This window comes from Chiloscyllium punctatum, chromosome 22 (assembly GCF_047496795.1).
Source record: "Chiloscyllium punctatum isolate Juve2018m chromosome 22, sChiPun1.3, whole genome shotgun sequence".
Classification (NCBI taxonomy): domain Eukaryota; kingdom Metazoa; phylum Chordata; class Chondrichthyes; order Orectolobiformes; family Hemiscylliidae; genus Chiloscyllium; species Chiloscyllium punctatum.
The window spans coordinates 39933653-39954769 of NC_092760.1; the positions used below are offsets into that span (position 1 = coordinate 39933653).

Consider the following 21117-nt stretch of genomic DNA (forward strand, 5'->3'; position numbering starts at 1 on the left):
TTCCCCCCCTGTATAGATGCAGCCAGTTTCTCCAGCACTTTCAAAGACATCTTGGAGTGCAGGTTCAGAGCTACTTGAAAGCAGAGACTCAGGTAGATAGGATAGTGAAGGTGGTGTTTGGTATGCTTTCCTTTATTGGTCAGAGTATTGAGAATAGGAGTTGGGATGTCATGTTCCAGCCGTTACCTTCTGTTAATTCTGGTTACCTTCCTATCGGAAGGATGTTATGAAACTTGAAAGGGCTCAGAAAGGATTTATAAGGATGTTGCCATAAGGTCTTTTCTTGGGGGAGAGAGACGGAAGAGAGTCCAAACAAGAGAAGCTGAGGGTGAGAGGGGAAAGATATAAAAGGGACCAAAGGGGCAACCTTTTCACACAGAGGGTGGTGCCTGTATGGAATGAGCTTCCAGAGGAAGTGGTGGAGGGCTGGTACAATTACAGTATTTTAAAGCCTTCTGGATTAGTATATGAATAAGAAGGGTTTAGAGGAATATGGGCCAAGTGCTGGTAAATGGGACTAGATAAGGTTAGGATATCTGGTCAGCATAGTCAAGTTGGACCGAAGAGTCTGTTTCCATGCTGTACATCTCTATGACTCTACGCACAAGTTTGAATACCACTTGTTCGGTCATGACTTTAAATTCTCTCGTTTTGTCAGTCGTATATGTCTGTGGTCATTTCCTCAAACCAAAACAATCTGAATTCCATTCAAACCTAACCTAAGACTTAAACATTATCCCACCTTTCACAAAGATGTTTGTCACCTACAAAATTGATCAATTCTCCCCTATATCAGCTCTTTCACTTCAGTAATTTAGCCTAAGCATCTCTATCTTTAAAAACTTCATTGAAACCTATTTATTTGATCAGTCCAACCATACCCCCACCTTAACCATGAAACTTAAAATAACTCATTCTTAACCTCTCCCCTTGCCTGAAGCTTAGTGACTCTCAGGTTAAACCACTATCAGTCATCTCTTTCTAATGAGAGAGCAGCCTACAGTTCTCAGACAATAGTGACTTTACTTTTACATTATTCTCCAGTCCTGAAATATAATTGTTAATTTATGTTCAAATATTTTCCTGTGGAAAAACGAAATCCAGATAGCAACTTCTGACAAGTGCGTACATGTAGTTAAGCAACAAGAAGCTACTGGCCAAAATGACTTGTGACGAACCAACCACCCTCTCAGCTGTAGGAGCATTGCACTGTCTGGTTCCCCATTCAACTGTATTCAGTGGTATGAAGTTTCTGTACTAAGTGTGAATTTAGACATGGCTTACCACAAAAAAAGTGAAGTGGTCTTCTCACTGTAAACACTACCGAACAACCTGTTTGATATCAAAAATAAATGTTAACAACTTTCTTCAAACTGTAATTCTGTCAGCGTTCCAAACAACATTTCTTTTTTAATTGGCTGTTAGTTTTCACCTTTTGTTCATACGGCTTGTGGCAAAATTCAACCTGTAATGTAAAATCAAGTTGTTAGAAATGGCTGGCACTGAAAACTATATACTTGTTGTAAAATGACTGTGGGAATCTTACTATAGTGAAGGCAGTAACAGAGTTGGTCATCATTGGGTAAAATGTTTGAAATTTTGATACTGCACACAATTATTTTGAGTGATTGCCATAAGCAACATGTACCTGCTAACACATCTATAACAATCTAAATAAACTTAAAGATTATAAAAGCTAAATAGTTAAAACATACTCATTAATATACAAAATTTAGTCTGAGGATGACAGGACAGGTTGTATGCCACAGATGCAGCATTTGGGAGTTTATGGAGAGTAGCATGATCCTGCTTTTATTCTGGAGTCCAAGATACAATATTATTGTGCAATTGCTGGATTGTGGTGGACAAGTAAAGTTAACTGGACATTTTAAATCAAGTTTAAGCAATCACTCGCAAGTCCAGTTAGTGGTTTGGCTGGGAATGGAGGATTCAAGTTTTAAAAAAAAAGAGACTGGGATTTTTTTCACTGAAGCACAGGAGTTGAGAGGTGACCTTAAAGAGATTTATAAAATCATGAGGATTTTAGACAAGGTGAATGGCAGGTGTCTTTTCCCTTGGGTGGGGGATTTCAAGACTAGGCAGCATATTTTTAAGGTGAGAGGAGAACGATTTTAAAAAGACATGAGGGATAATTTTTATTTCAAACAGAGTGGTTCGTGTGTGGAATGAACTTCCAGAGGAGGAAGTGGTGGATGTTACAATGTTTAAAAGAGATTTGGATAGATACATGAATCGGAAAGATTTGGAGGGATATGGGCCAAACACATGCAGGTGAGACTAATTTTTTTTGGAGATTATAGTCAGCACAGACTGGTCGAACCAAAGAGTCCATCTTTGATCTGTTTAACTCTATAACAGGTAATTAAGGTATTCCAGGTGTAGTGCTGGGGGAGCTTTCCTCTTTGCTATTACTGCACTGTAGATGAACAAATGCTTCATGACAGTATGGTACAGGTGACCATTTAAAATGGTGAAGGAAAGAAATGTGACCAGGATCAAGGCTAAAAATCTCACAATAACAGGTTATAGTCACAACAGGTTTATTTGGAAACAATAGCTTTCACAGCGCTGCTTCTTCATCAGGTGGTTGAGCAGCATTTCGAAAGCCAATGCTTCCAAAATAAACCTGTTGGACGATAACCTAGTGTTGTGTGATTTTTAAAAATTTTGTCCACCCCAACACCAGCTCCCCCAAATCATGGCTACCAGGATCAACAACATTTTGTGGCTGGAGAAGAAACTGGAGTGAAAGGGGAGGATCCAGTTATCATGGCCCACACTGGAATCAATGACATAGGTAAAGTTAGTTCTGCTCAGAGTGTGAGATAACCAGAGGTGAAAATTAATAATCTCTGAATTTTTATTCAAGCTATGCCCAAATTGGCACAGAGACAAAAAAAAGGTTTAATAGATGGCTGAGAGAGTGGTATAGGTAACAAATTTCAATTTATGGATTGCTGGTACCAATACTAGGGAAAAATAGCAATGTTCCATTGGAATAGACTCCATTTCAATGTGCCCTGGCAATTCGGATACCAGCGCCATGGAAAGGATAAATTTTGGCCAGGACACTGGTAATAACTCCCTTGTTCTTTAAAATAATGCCATGAAATCTTTTACATCCAGTAAGCAGACAGAGCCTCAACTCAATATCTCATCTGAAGACTGAACTTCCAACAATGCAATGCTCTTTCAGTACTGGAACTATCAGTTTTCAGTTTTGAACTTATGATTAACAGGTGAATGTGCTCCTGACTGTGCCAAGTCAAACACAATACAACCTAAGGTAATGTAGGATGTAGTTTGTAACAGGCAAAGCAACTGCTTACAACTTGCCAGCATTCGGACTAAAAAAAAAATCCAGCACAGAAAATGAAATTATTTCAAGGGAAATGTTGTATGAAAAAAATTTTTCTAAAACCTTTGGTATATTCGTGGAAATTTTGGAATCACATATTTCTAGATATAAGATACACAATATATATTTGAATAAGACTCTGGGTAGGTTACTATGAATGTGCAAAGGTAATTAGTAAGCATCATATAAAATTATAAATAAAGCAATGTGTGTAATGTCGGGCTTTTCAGTTATAATGGATAAGCAACCTCTCATTCCAGCATGTATACATTTCCAGAAATCGAGATATGTCTCAACATAAAAGATAAACCATTTGAGAAACTTCAAATTAATTTCACATTTATTCTTTATTTAAAATATCCACATCTTTTACTCCCCCCCCCACTTACAAACAGGATCCAAAAACAGAGGGCTACACTTTGAAAAAGTTTCACATTTACATTGTGCCATTCTTGTTTAAAACTGTACCCAAAAATGAAAAAAAGTTTATGCTAGAAAGACCATTTCTAAATATACTCAGTTATCATTTGACAGAATCTTTGTGCAGAGAAGAAGCACTGCCTCCCCAAGCTGTGCTACACAGGAATTTATCCTGGTAGCTCTCTTCTGCTTTGGTCAGTCAGTGAGAGTCACTCACGAGTGGTCCATCTTATTGAACTGCTTTCTCCCAATATGCAGCTCTGCAAATTGAGTCTCTTCGAGTCTCTTCAATGTCACAGGGCTCTCACCTCCCTGTCCAGCATAGCAGGTTGGTGAACTTCTAGCATGTTCTGCTGGGACTTTGCAGGTAACACATTCTGGCTCTCAAACATCTCAGAAAAATTCAACATCACGTCTTTTTTAGCATTCTTTTTGATTGCCAAGCATGAAATTTACTGAAAGCTACCTGTAGCATATCTTCTAAATGGCCAGTCAACTGTAAGAAAACCAAAAAATATTAACATTGAACAGAACTCTCAGTCTTAGCCAGGATAGAATTAAATTATATTACTTTCATCACACAGTATATCTGTTCAAGAAAAATTAGTATAATGTGAAATGTTCATGATAAACTTTCCAAGCTTGAAAGACACAAGCAGTACTAAAACCCACTTTAAGTATCAAGAATTCACAATTTCATCTCCAGATCCCTTTCATATGTTTTCCAATTCCCTTTTCAAAATTACTTCATCTGTTTTCACCACCCTTTCCAGCAGTGCATTCTGGATCATAATTCTGTAATTTTATTTCCTATTTCACCTAATTATCTGATTAAATATCCTCTGCACGCTGAACCTTTGCTTTTTTTTTCTTACTATATTTAACTTTTGAACACCTTTTTCCAAGTCTCTTCTTAGCCCTTTTTGATTTAAGAAAAGCTGCCCAGTTTCTTTGGGCTCTCCTGGTAACTGAAGCCTTTCATCATTGGTACGAACCCATCTCCTTTGCTAAGTTCTCAATTTCTATACTAAAGTATGATCTCAAAATAGAACATAATATTCCATCTGAGACCTAACCAGTGTCTTGATTACTATATCAGCACTGACCATGTCTTCAGCTGTCCCAGACATTTTCAAACAGTTTGATTCAAAACAGATTGAAAACTCAGCTCTTTAGTTTTCTCTCCATTGACTTATCACAATTTTTCTGCAGGTATTTTCTAATCAACCTGCTCAGAGACGTGATGACACATTTCTAGAATAGATGGGGCTTAAACATGGACTTCCTAGCTCAGAGATAGCAATTCTGGAACTGATCTGTTTGAGCCATAACGGGCCTGTACTTCTAAGTCTGAAAAAATCTAGTAACTCAAGACTGGGTCAAAGTCTCTTTCATTTCAACAGTGCTAGTGCCACACAACACAATGGAGGGTATCCTCAAAGTTAAAACAAGATTTTGTCTCCACAAGGTTGTGAGGTGGTCTCCCCTACTTAAACTGTCAGAGATAGATGCAGGTCAGCTGGTGAGAAGGTCAGATACATTATTCCTTCTTGGTGGTTCCCTCATGACTAGCCGCAGAATCAGTCCAGCAGCTATGTCTTTTAGGACTCTACAGCTTAGTAACTAGTGCTTCTACTTAGTCACTCTTTGGTGATCAGAATACTTTCTATGTTCTTATCACGCTCAGTATGTATTTCAAGTGGTGTTCAGTTATAGAAGAATATGGATTCATCAGCTGAGGTGGCAGAAGTTTAATAACAGGAAGTTTCTTTGCCCATGTTTCACCTGCTGCCATGAAATTTCATCAGGTTGAGGATTCCAAAGCAACTTCTTCCTGACTGCATATCACTGTGTTGCCATTTCTGACAGGTCTGACCTTGAATCAGAGAAAGTAAGTACTGATTTGATAGAAGTGTTATAAATCATAAACAGTCTTGATAGAGTAAATAAAGAGAAACGGTTTTTATTGGTAGAAGGATCAGTAACACAAAGATACAGTTTAAATTAAGTGGCAAAAGAATAAATGTTAACAAAGAATAATTTTTATGTGGAATATGTTGCCTGAAAGAGCAAAGGGAGATGATTCAACAGCTTTGGAAAAGAAATTGGATAAATACTTTTACATCTTTTTGTGTGGGGTGGCACAGTGGCTGAATAATTAGCACTGCTGCCTCACTGCGCCAGGGACCCAGGTTCAATTCCAGCGTCAGACTACTGTCTGTGTGCAGTTTGCAAATTTTCTGTGTGTCTGCGTGAGTTTTATTTGGGTGCTTCGGTTCCTTTCCACAGACCAAAGATGTGCACGTTAAGTGGATTGGCCATGGGAAATGCATGGTTATGGGGATAAGGGGGTTAGGTCTGGATGGGGTGCTCTTCGGAGGGTTGGTGTGGACTTGATGGGCCAAATCGCGTGCTTCCACCCTGTAGGGCTTCTGTGATTATGTCATAACTCATAACACTAGAGTCACAAGGAAGAAGGTTGCTTCAATTGCAAGGTGCTTAGAATGTCAAAAAATGCAGAACTGGAGGAATCCATGGCCAATGAGAGCTATTCTGTCCCCTTTCTGTGTTATGATGGTCCAAAGAGACCCTTTGTGGAGTTAATAAAATGGAGGCCTGCATTTTATAATAGCTCAGGAAACTTAAGAAGAAAACCAGGAATGTAGATAACACTGATGACACAACAGCTCTCATGATATTTAAAGGAAGCACTGATGTTTAGTTTAGCTTGTATATGTTGCTGGTGTAACATCAAATTAAAATCACTTCTGTAACAACTGAAACCACAGAAAGGCACTATGAGCATACAGTATTCAAAGAGCTAATAAACCAGTGCCACTGAATCTTTTGATCAGCCTGTAATATTAAAGTTCAAACATCCTCCTTGACCATACGAGGCAACTTATGAACCAAATATGCAACATGTTTATCGCTTTCCCTTCAGAATTCGTACAGTCCTCTCTCCCACCAGCATAACCATGTCTTGTGTGCATAATTGCCAACACTCACGTTTGTACTGATGTATAGCTTCTGCAGCTTCTCTCGGAATGGCCGTAGTTTTGTCATCTGAAATCTTTCCAGGTTATTCATCATTTTCCCAACCTACCACAGCAAACAAAAAAATTACAAAAGAAATTACTGAGCTCCTGCTAAAAACCAGCAAACATTATGCAAACACCAGGAATCCTCTAAGAATTAATATAAGAAAGGCACTGGAGAAGGTCATCCTGCCCTTAAAGTTTCCTGTATCTTTCAAAAGATCATTGTTGATCATCTCACTCAGGTAGGTCTTCCCACACCATCATAATGGCTTCATATTTAATCATTTCTGTCAACTTGAATTTGCAGGGTTTTTTTTTCTTTTAAAGGAGGCCAAAGAAAAGGAACAATGGAACTACTTTTTATATATTAAACAAAAGTCATTTTTGAAACCACGGTTCCAGATAATTGATGATCTTAGTTGCTTGAAACTCCCATCAAGGAAAGCACCCAACTGTGTGTTTAACTGTGTTTTATGGCTGTTGTGTTTGAATAATGTTTTGCAGGCTTGGAGTTTCAGGTGAGGGAAACCTGCTAAAGAACAGGCTGCTCAGCTTGTGTCTCTTGTCACCTTGTGAAACTCGACTGTCCTCTTGAAAGACAACTGGAAGCTTTATTGAAACTGTATTTCCTGAGCAAATTGCAACTGCTAAGATCCTAAAGACAACTGCCTATGTTTGGCGACACCCATTTATACAAGCCAGTATGTCAGACCAACAACTTCAAAATATTTTAAACCTCCATCTTATGTTTTGGGTTATTTAGCATTGTAAATATTGAGAGTCATATTACAAATTAAGTTTGTTAACCAATTTTACATGTTCACTGAATAAATTTTCTTTCATGATAAATCAATAGTTTTGTACTTAAAGCATTCCAATTGATTAATTCTTATTGTCCAAGTCTAATATAGTCTAAGTATATGATTAGCCATATTGAACCAATTTAATATGATCAGTTGGGCTCACAGTGTGGCACACTTAAGCTGCATATATTAACACCTTGCAGAGAGAAAGAATAGGTCTTTGCACTGTGCCTGTTTCAACTCAACAAAATAGGTAACAACCATTTGTTTGTTTACTTCTCATGATAATGCCCTGACCAATCAAATCAGTCAAGGTCTAGATTAGAGTAGTGCTGGAAAAGCACAGCAGGTCAGGCAGCATCCGAGAAACAGGAAAATCGATGTTTCGGGCAAAAGCCCTTCAATCAGGAATAAATCAGTCAACCTGTCTAGTTTAAATTGTAAACAAAATCCTGGCTGTTAAAAGGGTCAAATGGTATTGATGGGAATACAGTATTCGCCACTGGTGATACCTCTGCTAATCAGAGTCCACTTGCCAACCAATCAGCATTCTCCTCTCATGCAATATAAACATTGGTTTTCTCCTTATGAAATATCCTGATGGGTGCAAGACAAATAATTTCAACAAAGTGTGTAGCTTTTAAGCAATACTCAAAGCCAGGTTATTAGTATTTGCAGATAAGTTGAAGTTAGAATGAAAAGCAGAGGCTAGGAAAGCAAAGATAATTGCATAACATTTTAAACTAGCTGAAGGGCAATGTAAACCAGTCAGTAATTTGATTGAGTTAGCTAAAATGCTGCAAATGAAGCAGTCTGATGTAGAAAAGGAAATGAAAATACATTAACTTCAATAAGCAGAAAGAGAAAAATAATGAAAACTTCAGAGGGATAAAAAGCAAAAGGAAAGAGCTTTTTTAGATTAAGGACCTCTCTGAGGTTGAATGTCTTTGGAATTCTCTTCCTGAAAAAGTGGTGACTGCACAATCCTTTAATATTTTTAATGCAAAGAGAGAGAGAGATAGATTCTTATTAAGCAGTGGGGTGAAGGTACTCAGGGATATGCAGACTTGAAGTTACAATCAGATTAGCTGTGATTATACAGAACGGCCAAGCAGTCTCAAGGAATTGAATAGCTTACTCCTTATGTATGTCCCACAGGCAGAACAGACCCAGCAGTGGTGGTAACATAGTGGTACCTTCTTGAACCACTACAGTCTAGGAACACCCTTAAAACTGTTATGAAAGGAGTTCCAGAAATTTGACCCAGTGATATTAGAATGGCGTATGGCTTCGAGAAGAATTTGCAGGTGTTTCGACTCCCGTGCATTTAAGGCTGTCAGGTTTGAAGGCACTGTCAAACAAACCTTGGCGAGTTACTGCAGTGCATCTTGCAGATGGTACACACTGCAGTCACCAAATGGAAGGTCAACACAGTGAATGTGACCCCAATCAAATGGGTTGCTTTGTCTGGATACTGTCAAGCATCTTGAGTGTTGCTGTAACTGCATCCATCAAGTCAAATGGAGAGTATTCCACCATACTTTTGACTTCTGTCTTGTAAATGGTGGACAACAGCTGGGGAATCAGGAGGCATCACATAATTTCTAGCCTCTGACCTGCAATTATAGCCATTATGAATTTATATGACTGATCCATTCAGTTTCAGGTCAATTGTAAATCCCTCTACCTTGATATTGATTGAAGGAGATCTAGAAATAGTTATGCCATTCAATCGGATAAATGTGAGGTATTGCATTTTGACAAAACAAACAAGGGCAGGACCTTTATGATTAATGGAGGGCCCTGGGTCATGCTGTCGAACAGAGAGATCTAGGGGTTCAAGTAAATTGTTCTTTGAAAGTTGCATCACAGGTAGACAGATTGGTTCAGACTGCATTTAGCATGCATGCCTTCATTGCTCAGACCACTGAGGAGTTGGAACATCAAGGTAAGGTTCTACAGGATGCTGGTTGGGCCTCTTCTGGATTACTGTGCATGGTTCTGTTTGCACTGCTACAGGAAAAGTGTTTTTAAATTGGAGATGGTTCAGAAAAGATTTACCAGAATGCTTCCAAGACTGGAGGGTCTTGAGTTCTAAGGATAGGCTGGGATTTTTTTCACTGCAGCATAGAAGGTTTAGGGGTGACCTTATAGAGATTTATAAAATCTTGAGGGGTACTGATAAAGGGAATAGCAAAGGTCTTTTCCTGTGTGGGGACAAACTTAAAACTAGGGGGCATGTTTTTAAGGTGAGAGGAGAAATGAGGGGCAACCTTTTCAGAGAGGGTGGTTCATACATGGAATGAACTGCCAGAGGAAGTGGCAGATACAAATTCGGTTACAATATCTAAAACACACTTGAATAGGTACATGAATAGGAAAGGTTTAGAGGGATGTGGGCCAAACGCAGGCAAGTGGGACTAGTTTAACTTGGTCAGCATGAACAGGTTAGACAGAAGGGTCTATTTTCATGCTCTATGACAAGGATTGATGCTGAGATTTATGCATGTTGAAGATGGTCATTGTCTGGAACTTGCTTGGCACAAATTTTACTTGCCATTTGTCAGCACAAGCATGATTGCTGCTAGAAGGATGCCTGTGGTGGGTGTGATAAAATCCCTACCTCTGGACTACAAGGCCCAGATTCAAGTCCCATGTGTTCATAGGTTTGTAATAATCAGACTGATTTGAAAATATCAAATACCTCAATGTTGCTCATATCCATCAAGCTATGCCATATCTTTAGGCGAGGGAAGAAATTAAAGAGATGCACAGTAAAATACTCTTACAATAGTTATGAAATAATTACCAATTTGAGAAGTTAAATTGCTTGGGCTTAACCACATTCATAACAGTATTAAGTATAATCTATACTAACCATTTATTCTCTTCGTAGCCACATTGTTGTAGCAGACAAAGGTATGTTCCCAATGTCCAGAAAACTGGTACACTTTTCCTTTTAGTATCAATGTCTAGTATTTCTACTGGTCAGTAACAGCACGACTTGATATATAACTAAACTTTATTTTACCTCAATCATAAGACTTGGTCCCATCTCACACCTTAAAACACCATCTTTTATAATCATTGTGCAAATTTTATCTTTTCACCCCCTAGCCATCTTGTGGCCTTTCTGCACAAGACTGGATATTTAATATCAAGTAAAAGTAGTTTTAAAATTTGGCCCATGCTAAAAAGGAGAATGACTTGATACTGCTCATAATTAAAACAGATTGGTTTAATGGAGAGTACACAGAGAGAGATAATTATGTAATAATGCCAGAAGTTGAGACGTTAAATAAATATGTAAGATGGGTGACAGTGAGGGGGACTGGGAGGAAGCAGCCAGTGCATGGACCCCCTGCGGCCGTTCCCCTCAAGAACAGGTATACCGTTTTCGATACTTGGGGGGGGGGGGGGGAGAAACTTACCAGGGGTAAGCAATGGGGTTCAGGCCTCTGGCATGGAGCCTGTCCCCATTGCTCAGAAGGGAAGGGTGGAGAAGAGCAGAGCAATAGTTATTGGGGACTCGATAGTTCGAGGCACAGATAGGCGGTTTTGTGGGGGCGAGAGAGACTCACGTTTGGTATGTTGCCTCCCAGGTGCAAGGGTACGTGACTTCTCTGATTGTGTTTTCCGGGTCCTTAAGGGGGAGGGGGAGCAGCCAGAAGTCGTGGTCCACTTGGCACCAACGACATAGGTAGGAGGGTGGCTGAGGATGTTAGGCAGGCTTTCAGGGAGCTAGGTTGAAAGCTCAGAGTTGGAACAAACAGAGTTGTTGTCTCTGGTTTGTTACCTGTGCCACGTGATAGTCGAGGAATAGGGAGAGAGAACAGTTAAATGCGTGGCTGCAGGGATGGTGCAGGAGGGAGGGATTCCGGTATCTGGATAACTGGGGTTCTTTCTGGGGAAGGTGGGACCTCTATAAACAGGATGGTCTACACCTGAACCTGAGGGGCACCAGTATCCTTGGGGGGAGGTTTGCTAGTGCTCTTGGGGAGGGTGGGGGGGGGGGGGGAAGGGGGTTTAAACTAACTCTGCAGGGGCATGGGAACCTAGACTGTAGCTTTAGGGTGCAGGACCTGGAGTGAAGGGAGGTTAGGAACATGGCATCAATCTCAAAGGAGGGTGCCTGTAAACAGGAAAGTGGCTTGAAGTGTGTATACTTCAATGCAAGAAGTATACGAAATAAGGTAGGTGACCTTGCAGCGTGGGTTGGTACCTGGGATTTCGATGTTGTGGCTATTACGGAGACATGGGTAGAACAGGGACAGGATTGGCTGTTGCAGGTTCCAGTGTTTAAATGTTTTAGTAGGGTCAGAGGTGGGGGTAAAAGAGAGGGAGGTGTGGCATTGCTTGTCAAAGATAGTATTACAGCGGTGGAAAGGACGATGGATGAAGACTCACCATCTGAGGTAGTTTGGGCTGAGGTTAGTAATAGGAAAGGTGAGGTCACCCTGTTAGGAGTTTTCTACAGGCCTCCTAATAGTCCTAGAGACGGGGAAGAAAGGATTGCGAGGATGATTCAGGAGAAGAGTGAAAGTAATAGGGTGGTTGTTATGGGGGACTTTAACTTTCCAGATATTGACTGGGAAAGCTATAGCTCGAGTAGGTTAGATGGGTCGGTGTTTGTCCAATGTGTGCAGGAGGGTTTCCTGATACAATATGTAGACAGGCCAACAAGAGGTGAGGCCATACTGGATTTGGTTCTGGGTAACGAACCAGGCCAGGTGTTAGAATTGGAGGTAGGTGAGCACTTTGGGGACAGTGACCACAATTCGGTGACTTTTACTCTAGTGATGGAGAGGGATACGTGTGCACTGCAGGGCAAGAGTTATAGCTGGGGTCAGGGAAATTATGATGCGGTGAGGCACGACTTAGGATGCGTGGCTTGGAAAAGTAGGCTTCAAGGGAAGGGCGCAATCGATATGTGGAGCTTGTTCAAGGAGCAACTATTGAGTGTCCTTGATAAGTATGTACCTGTCAGGCAGGGAGGAAAGGGTCGTGTGAGGGAGCCGTGGTTTAATAAGGAATTGGAATCCCTTGTTAAAGGGAAGAGGGCGGCCTATGTAAAGATGAGGCGTGAAGGTTCAATTGGGGCGATTGAGAGTTATAAGGTAGCCAGGAAGGATCTGAAGAGAGAGCTAAGAGCAGCAAGGAGAGGACATGAAAAGTCCTTAGTTGGTAGGATTAGGGAAAACCCAAAGGCTTTCTATAGGTATGTCAGGAATAAAAGAATGACTAGGGTAGGAATAGGTCCAGTCAAGGATAGTAGTGGGAAGTTGCGTGTGGAGGCTGAAGAGATTGGGGAGACACTGAATGAATACTTTTCATCAGCATTCACTCAGGAACAGGACATTGTTGCCGATGTGAATACTGAGTCACAATTAATTAGAATGGACGGCTTTGAGGTATGTAGGGAAGAGGTGTTGGAAATTCTGGAAATAGACAAGTCCCCTGGGCCTGATGGCATTTATCCTAGGATTCTCTGGGAAGCAAGGGAGGAGATTGCAGAGCTATTGGCCTTGATTTTTATGTCCTCGTTGTCTACAGGAATAGTGCCAGAAGACTGGAGGATAGCAAATGTGGTTCCCTTGTTCAAGAAGGGGAGTAGGGATAATCCTAGTAACTATAGGCCGGTGAGCCTCACTTCTGTTGTGGGCAAAGTCTTAGAGAGAATTGTAAGGGATAGGCTTTATGAACATCTGGATAGAAATAATGTGATCAAGGATAGTCAGCATGGTTTTGTGAAGGGCAGATCGTGCCTCACAAACCTTATTGAATTCTTTGAGAAGGTGACTAAGGAGGTGGACGAGGGTAAAGCGGTAGATGTGGTGTATATGGATTTTAGGGTTTGATAAGGTTCCCCATGGTAGGCTACTGCAAAAAATACGGAGGTATGGCATTGAGGGTGAGTTGGAGGTTTGGATTAGGAATTGGCTGGCTGGAAGAAGACAGAGGTAGTAGTTGATGGTAAAGGTTAATCTTGGAGTGCAGTTACTAGCGGTGTTCCGCAAGGATCTGTTTTGGGACCATTGCTGTTTGTCATTTTTATAAATGACCTGGAGGAGGGGCTAGAAGGTTGGGTGAGCAAGTTTGCGGATGATACGAAAGTTGGTGGAGTTGTTGACAGTGAGGAAGGATGTGGCAGGTTACAGCGGGATATAGATAAGCTGCAGAGCTGGGCAGAAAGGTGGCAAATGGAGTTCAATGTGGGTAAGTGTGAGGTGATTCATTTTGGTATAGTAACAAAAAGATGGGGTACTGGGCTAATAGTCGGATACTTGGTAGTGTGGATGAGCAGAGGGATCTTAGTGTCCATGTACACAGATCTCTGAAAGTTGCCACCCAGGCAAATAGTGCGGTGAAGAAGGCATATGACGTACTGGGTTTTATTGGTAGAGGAATGGAGTTCCGGAGTCCTGAGGTCATGTTGCAGTTGTATAAGACTCTGGTGCGGCCGCATCTGGGGTATTGTGTGCAGTTTTGGTCGCCATACTATAGGAAGGATGTGGAGGCACTGGAACGGGTGCAGAAGAGGTTTACCAGGATGTTGCCTGGTATGGTAGGAAGATCGTATGAGGAAAGGCTGAGGCACTTGGGGCTGTTTTCATTGGAGAAAAGAAGGTTTAGGGGTGACTTGATAGAGGTGTACATGATGATTAGGGGTTTAGATAGGGTTGACCATGAGAACCTTTTTCCATGTATGGAGTCAGCTATTACGAGGGGGGAAAGCTTTAAATTAAGGGGTGGTAGGTATAGGACAGATGTTAGGGGTAGATTCTTTACTCAGTGAGTCGTGAGTTCATGGAATGCCCTGCCAGTAGCAGTGGTGGACTCTCCCTCTTTATGGGCATTAAACAGGCATTGGATAGGCATATGGAGGATAGTGGGCTAGTGTAGGTTAGGTGGGCTTGGATTGGCGCAATATCGAGGGCCAAAGGGCCTGTACTGTGCTGTATTGTTCTATGTTCTATGAAACTTAGAACATGATTAGAATTTAAAAACAAAGATTGGGTCCAGGCAAATATTTTGTCAAAATGAAAAATATCAACCAAAGTGTTTTTCAGATGAGTAAATATTTTAATTTAGCTTGAATGAGTAATAGCGAGAAATGTCTGATTGGCTTTGTTCCAATTTCAGAGTTTGATAATTTAACAACTTTGAAGTTCGTGATTTTAAAACCCTGTGACGTTTTAAGTTACCATAACAATGCAAAGGCTAAACTGTGTTTAAAGTTAGTAACTTTAACCATTTCTAACAAGATGATCTGATCTAGATTCAATTGCTTACCTTCTCCTCAAGGAATGGTGTATTGACAGGAAAACAGGACCAGAAATGTCTCAGTAACTCCGCCACTGCTACATACAAATGTTTGAGTTCCATCTGGACATCACTTGGCATAATCTCTACAATAAAAACAACATAAAATGTGCTTTAAAAAAAACCTATTTTCAGATTCACACACCTTTCGCAAGCATGATTGTTGGGAGGCTTGCTGAACTGTGGACCAATCTCCTGACACCACTGATAGAAACATATACTGCAATGATGCTTCTGATGAAACAGAGATGGAAATGTATTTTAAGATTATTTAAGTGTAGGTTCTTGGAATTCTAAGTTAATCATACAAATTTGTCTGTGTATTTAGGATTAATAATTAGCTTATAAAAAACTATACAATTCAAAGCAATAGCAAGTTACCCTAAATTCTTTGGTAGGTACTCATCAAGCTAGCTTATTAATACTTAAATTGTTCTGGGCTCAATATGAAAATTTTAAAGCAGTATTTTAATTCTCCCTGCAATGTAGAAGAAATAAGGCTGTTGTCATGGTTACATTGTATCATGATTCCTAAAATTCTATGATTGGTATAGTTACTAACTTTAGATGGCAATAATAATTTCAGTTTTACTTTTTTGACTTTTTGAGGTTCCCCTTTGCATGCAGTGTCTTTCCATCATGTTCACCCTTGCTATGATCAACACAGAACAATGATGAAACCTGTGACTTCCTAATCAAGACTGCACAATTGTGGGTGTCACATCTCTGAATCATTGGAGGAGATGTATTTCTGTGGCCAGAAAACACTAAGGAACAAATGAACAGAAAGGCTGCACCAAACCATGGATTTAGACACATATAGTGGGAACAAATGTAATGATTTCAGCATAAGCAAAAAAACAGAAGTTGCTGGAGAAGCTCAGCAGGTCTGCCATCGTTAGTGAGGAGAAAACAAAGCTAATGTTTCAAGTCCAGTGACGTGAATCATTAACTTTGTTTTCTCTCCAGATGCTGAAAGACCTACTGGGTTTCTCCAGCAATTTCTGTTGTTGATTCAGATCTCCAGCTTCTGCAGTTCTTTGGTTATTACTTTAATACAGTTACACAAAAATGCAGCATTGGTGACACTGCACAAACATTCTGTTTATCAGGACAGATACTCACGGTTTACAGCTTGGGATGTTCCTCCCTGCATGAGCACTCCACCAGGTGACAAGTCAGTAATTGCGCTACTAGCCATGCTGCTGGACAGAACCTGAACAAAGGGTTTGGAAGAAAAATGACATTGACTTTGAACTACGCTTTAGAGTCAGTGGAGTAAGGAGAAAATATGCAGTTATAAAGTTGACCTGCCACATTAATCCAAGCTTGAATGTTTTCCAGGTCTTGCTGCATATCGATACAGATTGCTTGGGTATGTAAGGAGCTATAAATGATGCTGAATATTGTGTTATCATCAGCAAACATCTCCATTTCTGACCTTAGGATGGAGGCAAGGTCAGTGATAAAGCAGGGGAACAAGTTGGGCTGATGGACATTCCCCGGAGGAACTCTTTCAGCGATGTCCTGGTGCTCAGACTCCAACCACCACAACCAACTTTTTTGTACTATGTTTGTCTCCAAAAAAGTAGTGTCAGTATACGAGGAGGTCAAAATTATGTGCGAGATGGTGACTTTACAATTGGAAGCATTGTAAACCATGAGGAAGATAGTGTAAAATTTCAAAATGACATGGGCAAGATGGTGGAATGGACAGATGGGTTGCAGATAAATATGAATGCAGAGAAATGGAAGGTAAATCATTTTTGCAGGAAGAATGTGGAGACACAACATAAACCACACATATATATTAATTAATGGAAGTAGCATGCTACAGACCAACATAAGCAATCCCATAATTAATAAATCAGATTAAAGACCTACAGATTAGCTACATCCAGTTGCAAATGGCAAGCTATTAAATAACTGGTAGAGGCTCCATAAACATCACCAGCCTCAATATGGGGAAGTCCAGCATAACAAGACAAAAGACAATGTTGAAGCATTTGCCATTATTTTCAGTGGCTAACCAATCTTGGCTTCTCCTGAGGTAACCAGCATCACAGATGTTAACCTTCAGGTAATTCGATCACTTCATGCGTTATCAAGGAATAGCTGAACACACAGGATTTGGAAAAAGCTGGGTTATAAACAACATCCAAAATATAGTGAAGATTTGTGCTTAACAACTTGCATTGCCGCTAGCAATGAAGTAGATTGTCCACATTTGTTCTTCCACAAAATGTAGGGCACGTCCCATTTGGGTTTGCCAAAAACACACCAGTGTACTCTTAATCATCAGCAAAGTGAGGCAAGCTGTCACTGATAGCGCTAGTAAGGAGATTTAACTCAGAAATAACCTGCCCAGGGAAGTGCAGTTTGAGTTCCACCAGAGCCACTGGCTCAAGGCAATACTTATAGCTTTGATCCAGACACTGTCAAGAGTACTGGATTCCAGATGTGAGGTGATCGCCCTTGACTTCAACGCAGCAATTGGCTGAATATGACTTCAAGGAGTCCCAGCAAAATTGAAATCAATGGGAATCATGGGGAAAAGTCTCCACTGGCTGAAGTCATATCAAGCACAAAGTTGTGGTAGCCAATGTCTCAGGGTATCTTGACGAGAGGTCTTCAACATGCTTTGCCCAACTATCTTCAACTGTTTCAACTAACCTTTCCTCTATCATACGGTCTGATGTGGGGATGTTTGCTGACAACTATGGTTGTTGATACCATTCACAACTCCTCAGATACCAAAAGAGACTGTACACACAGCAACAACAGGACAACTTTCAGTTTTGATTCAACAGGTGGCAGTCAACATCTGTCCCACATTCGTAACAAGCAATGACCATGCTCCAATGTGAGAGAATCCACTAGTTTTCCCCTGATATTCAAAAGAGCATCACTGAATCCTCCACCACCAATATCCCAGGGATTACGATTGCCCAGGAATTTAACTGTGGCTATAAAAGCAAGCCATAAGGTTTTGAATCATTGGAATCTATTCCTGGGTAGAATTAACCTGTATATTAAGGACAGATTTCACCTGAGTTAGAAGTATTATACAGGTGGGGAGATTTGCTAGAGCTGCTTGGGAGGATTTAAACTAGTCAGGCAGCATGTGGGACCCAGGGAGATAGTGAGGAAAGAGATGAGTCTGAGACTGGTACAGTTGGGAAAAGCAATAAGTGCAGACAAGAACAAAGTAAAGAATGATGTAGGACCAATAAATTAAACTGCATTTATTTCAATGCAAGATGCCTAAGAGGTAAGGCAGATGAACTCAGGGTATGGTTGGGAACATGGAACTGGGCTATCATAGCAATTAAAGAGACATGACTCATGGACGGACAGGACTGGCAGCTTAATGTTGCTGGGTATAAATGCAATAGGAAGGATAGAAAGGGAGGCAAGCAAGGAGGGGAAGTGGCATTTTTGGATAGGGATAACATTATGGCTGTACTTAGACTCTCAGTTTTAAAGAGATGTACAGCATGCAAACAGACCCCTCAGTCCAACTCATCCATGCTATCCAGATATCCTAAATTGATCTAGTCCCAATTGCCTGCACTTGACCTATTTCCCTCCTAACCCTACCTATTCATATACCTATCCAGATGCCTTTTAAATGCTGTAATTGTACCAGCCTCCATCACTTTGTCTGGCAGCTCATTCCATACATGCACCGCCCTGTGTGAAAAAGTTGCCCCTTACGTCCCTTTTAAATCTTTCCCCTCTCACCCTAAATTTATGTCCTCTAGTTCTGGACTCGCCCATCCCAGGGAAAAGACCATGTCGATGTGCCCTATCCGTGCCCCTCAAGATTTTATAAACCTCTAGAAGATTCCCTATAGCTCAAATCCTCCAACCATGGCAACATCCTTGTAAATCTTTTCTGAACCTTTTCAAGTTTCACAACATCTTTCCTATAGGAGGGAAACCAGAATTGCACACAATATTCCAAAAGTGGCCGAACAAATGTCCTGTATAGGCGCTACGTGAACATGACCTCCTGACTGCTATACTCAACGCTCTGATTAATAAAGGAAAACATACCAAACACCTTCTTCATTATCCTATCTACCTGTGACTCCGCTTTCAAGGAACAATGAACCTGCACTCCAAGGTCTCTGTTCAGCAACACTCTCCAGGACCTTACTATTGAGTTTGCACGTTCTGCTGATTTGCCTTTCCAAAACACAGCACCTCACATTTATCTAAATTAAACTCCATCTGTCACTCCTCGGCCTAGGGAGTATATATCTGGGAACAAGTCCAGGGATGTTATTTGGGTGGAACTAAGAAATAAGAAAGGGATGATCACCTTATTGGCATTGTTCTATAGACCCCTCAGTAGCCAGCAGGAAATTGAGCAACAAATTTGTAAGGACATCTCAGTTGTAAGGAAATCTATAAGGGTGGTTATGGTAGGGGATTTTAACTTTCCAAACAGACTGGGACTGCTATAGTGTTTAGAGCTTGGATACTCAGGGATTTTTTAAGTGTGTAAAAGAAAACTTTCTTACGCAGGAAGTGGATGTAGCTACTAGAGAAGGTGTGAAATTTGACCTACTCTTAGGAAATTAAACAGGGCAGGTGACTGAGGTATCACTGGCAGAGCACTTTGGAGCCAGCGACCATAACTCTTTTAGTTTTAAAATGGAAAAGGACAGACCACATATAAAAGTTAAAGTTCTAAATTGGAGAATTGCCAATATATATGGTATTAGGCAAGAACTTTCAAAAGCTGATTGGAGCGGATGTTTGCAGGTAAAGGGATGCTGGAAAGTGGGAAGCTTTCAAAAATGAGATAATGAGAGTCCAGAGACAGTATTTCCTGTTAGAGTGAAGGGCAATACTGGCAGGGAATGCAGAATGACTAGAGAAATTGAGATTTTGTTTAAGAATAACAAGGAAGCATATGTCAGGTGTAGATTAGAAGTCAGGGGACACCAGGTTATAGTCCAACAATTTTATTATTGGACTATCCACCACCTTAAATATTCACATCTCCACCTCCAGCACATCAAATTGCAACAGTACCATAGTATGTATGACCTAAAAGATGTACTACTGCAATTTGTTGATGCTTCTTTGACATCACCTTTCAAACCTGTGATCTCTACCACTTAGAAGGGAAAGAGCAGCCGACATATGGAAACACCAATACCCGCAACATCACCTTTAAATCGCTCACTATTACGTTGTAATGTCAAAATCATCAAATGCCCTTCCCAGCAGCAAGTGTAGGTGTGCTTATGCCACATTAACTACAACAATTCAAGAAGACAACTGACAAATAACTTCTGTTCAGGGCAATTTAGGACGGGCAATAAATACTGTCCCTGCTAGTTATGGCCAGACCTCATGATTTTTTTTAAAAATGTTAATACATCGGAATGGTAATGTCATTGGATATCAAGGGAAAAGTAGTAATTTCTCTCATGGCCACTGCTTATTAATTGTATGGATCATAAATAAGATTGGTCAGTCCAGAAATGATAAGATATTCTATAGGAGGTACACATAACATGTAATAGTGTGGCAAATAAGTTTGTTGAATTGCAGCCAGAAGTTGTCTTATGGGAGTCTGATATAACTGTCTGACATCATTGGGAGGGGATGCCCCTGGCTATAAGGAAAAGTATTGAGGAAAGATTCAGGAGAGTGAAAAGAAGTGGGGAAGTTGGAGGTGACAGTATTGATCAAAGTAACTATTATATCAATGGACAGGATTAATGTCATTGAGGGAAAAAAACTCAACATGCACAAATAACTTCTTTATGTAAATTTACCAGTGTCATAGGGCCATAAGGGCTGCTTTTTCATGACAGCGAGAGCGACGGCTGGTGGTGGTTTAACTCGAGAGTTCACTGTGCCTCTGGCAAGGGGAGAAGATGAGAAGGTGGAACCTCATGGTAAATTCAGTCAATATGGAAAGTGAATACGTGCCAATCTACATCACAAATTCGCCATTCAACCATCTGAGCTAACTGACTGAAGGGCATTCAAGTTTAGACAACAACAGAAAGGGCTAGATATTGGGATGCCAGTAACGGAGACGGTTTCAGTGTTTGATATTCCATTGCAGAGAGGGCACACAACTCATGGAATGCATGAACTGGAAGTTGTGATGAACCAATCTGCA

At 40.6% G+C, this 21117-nt stretch overlaps 2 protein-coding genes across 2 annotated transcripts in view; both read right to left on the reverse strand.

Moving 5' to 3' along the window:
* The window catches only part of hps5 (HPS5 biogenesis of lysosomal organelles complex 2 subunit 2), a 61080-nt gene extending 59777 nt beyond the window's left edge, over positions 1 to 1303 (reverse strand). Inside the window, exon 1 of the mRNA XM_072592087.1 lies at positions 1285 to 1303. The gene's annotated coding sequence lies outside the window, so the exon portion shown is untranslated. The remainder of the gene's footprint in view (positions 1 to 1284) is intronic.
* Positions 1304 to 3701: 2398 nt separating this feature from the next.
* The window catches only part of gtf2h1 (general transcription factor IIH, polypeptide 1), a 71229-nt gene continuing 53813 nt past the window's right edge, over positions 3702 to 21117 (reverse strand). Inside the window, exons 13-16 of the mRNA XM_072592088.1 lie at positions 16092 to 16182; positions 14937 to 15052; positions 6809 to 6901; positions 3702 to 4295 (exon numbers count right to left, since the gene is read on the reverse strand). Coding sequence (XP_072448189.1) covers positions 4209 to 4295; positions 6809 to 6901; positions 14937 to 15052; positions 16092 to 16182 — 387 coding nt within the window. The 3' untranslated portion in view covers positions 3702 to 4208. The remainder of the gene's footprint in view (positions 4296 to 6808; positions 6902 to 14936; positions 15053 to 16091; positions 16183 to 21117) is intronic.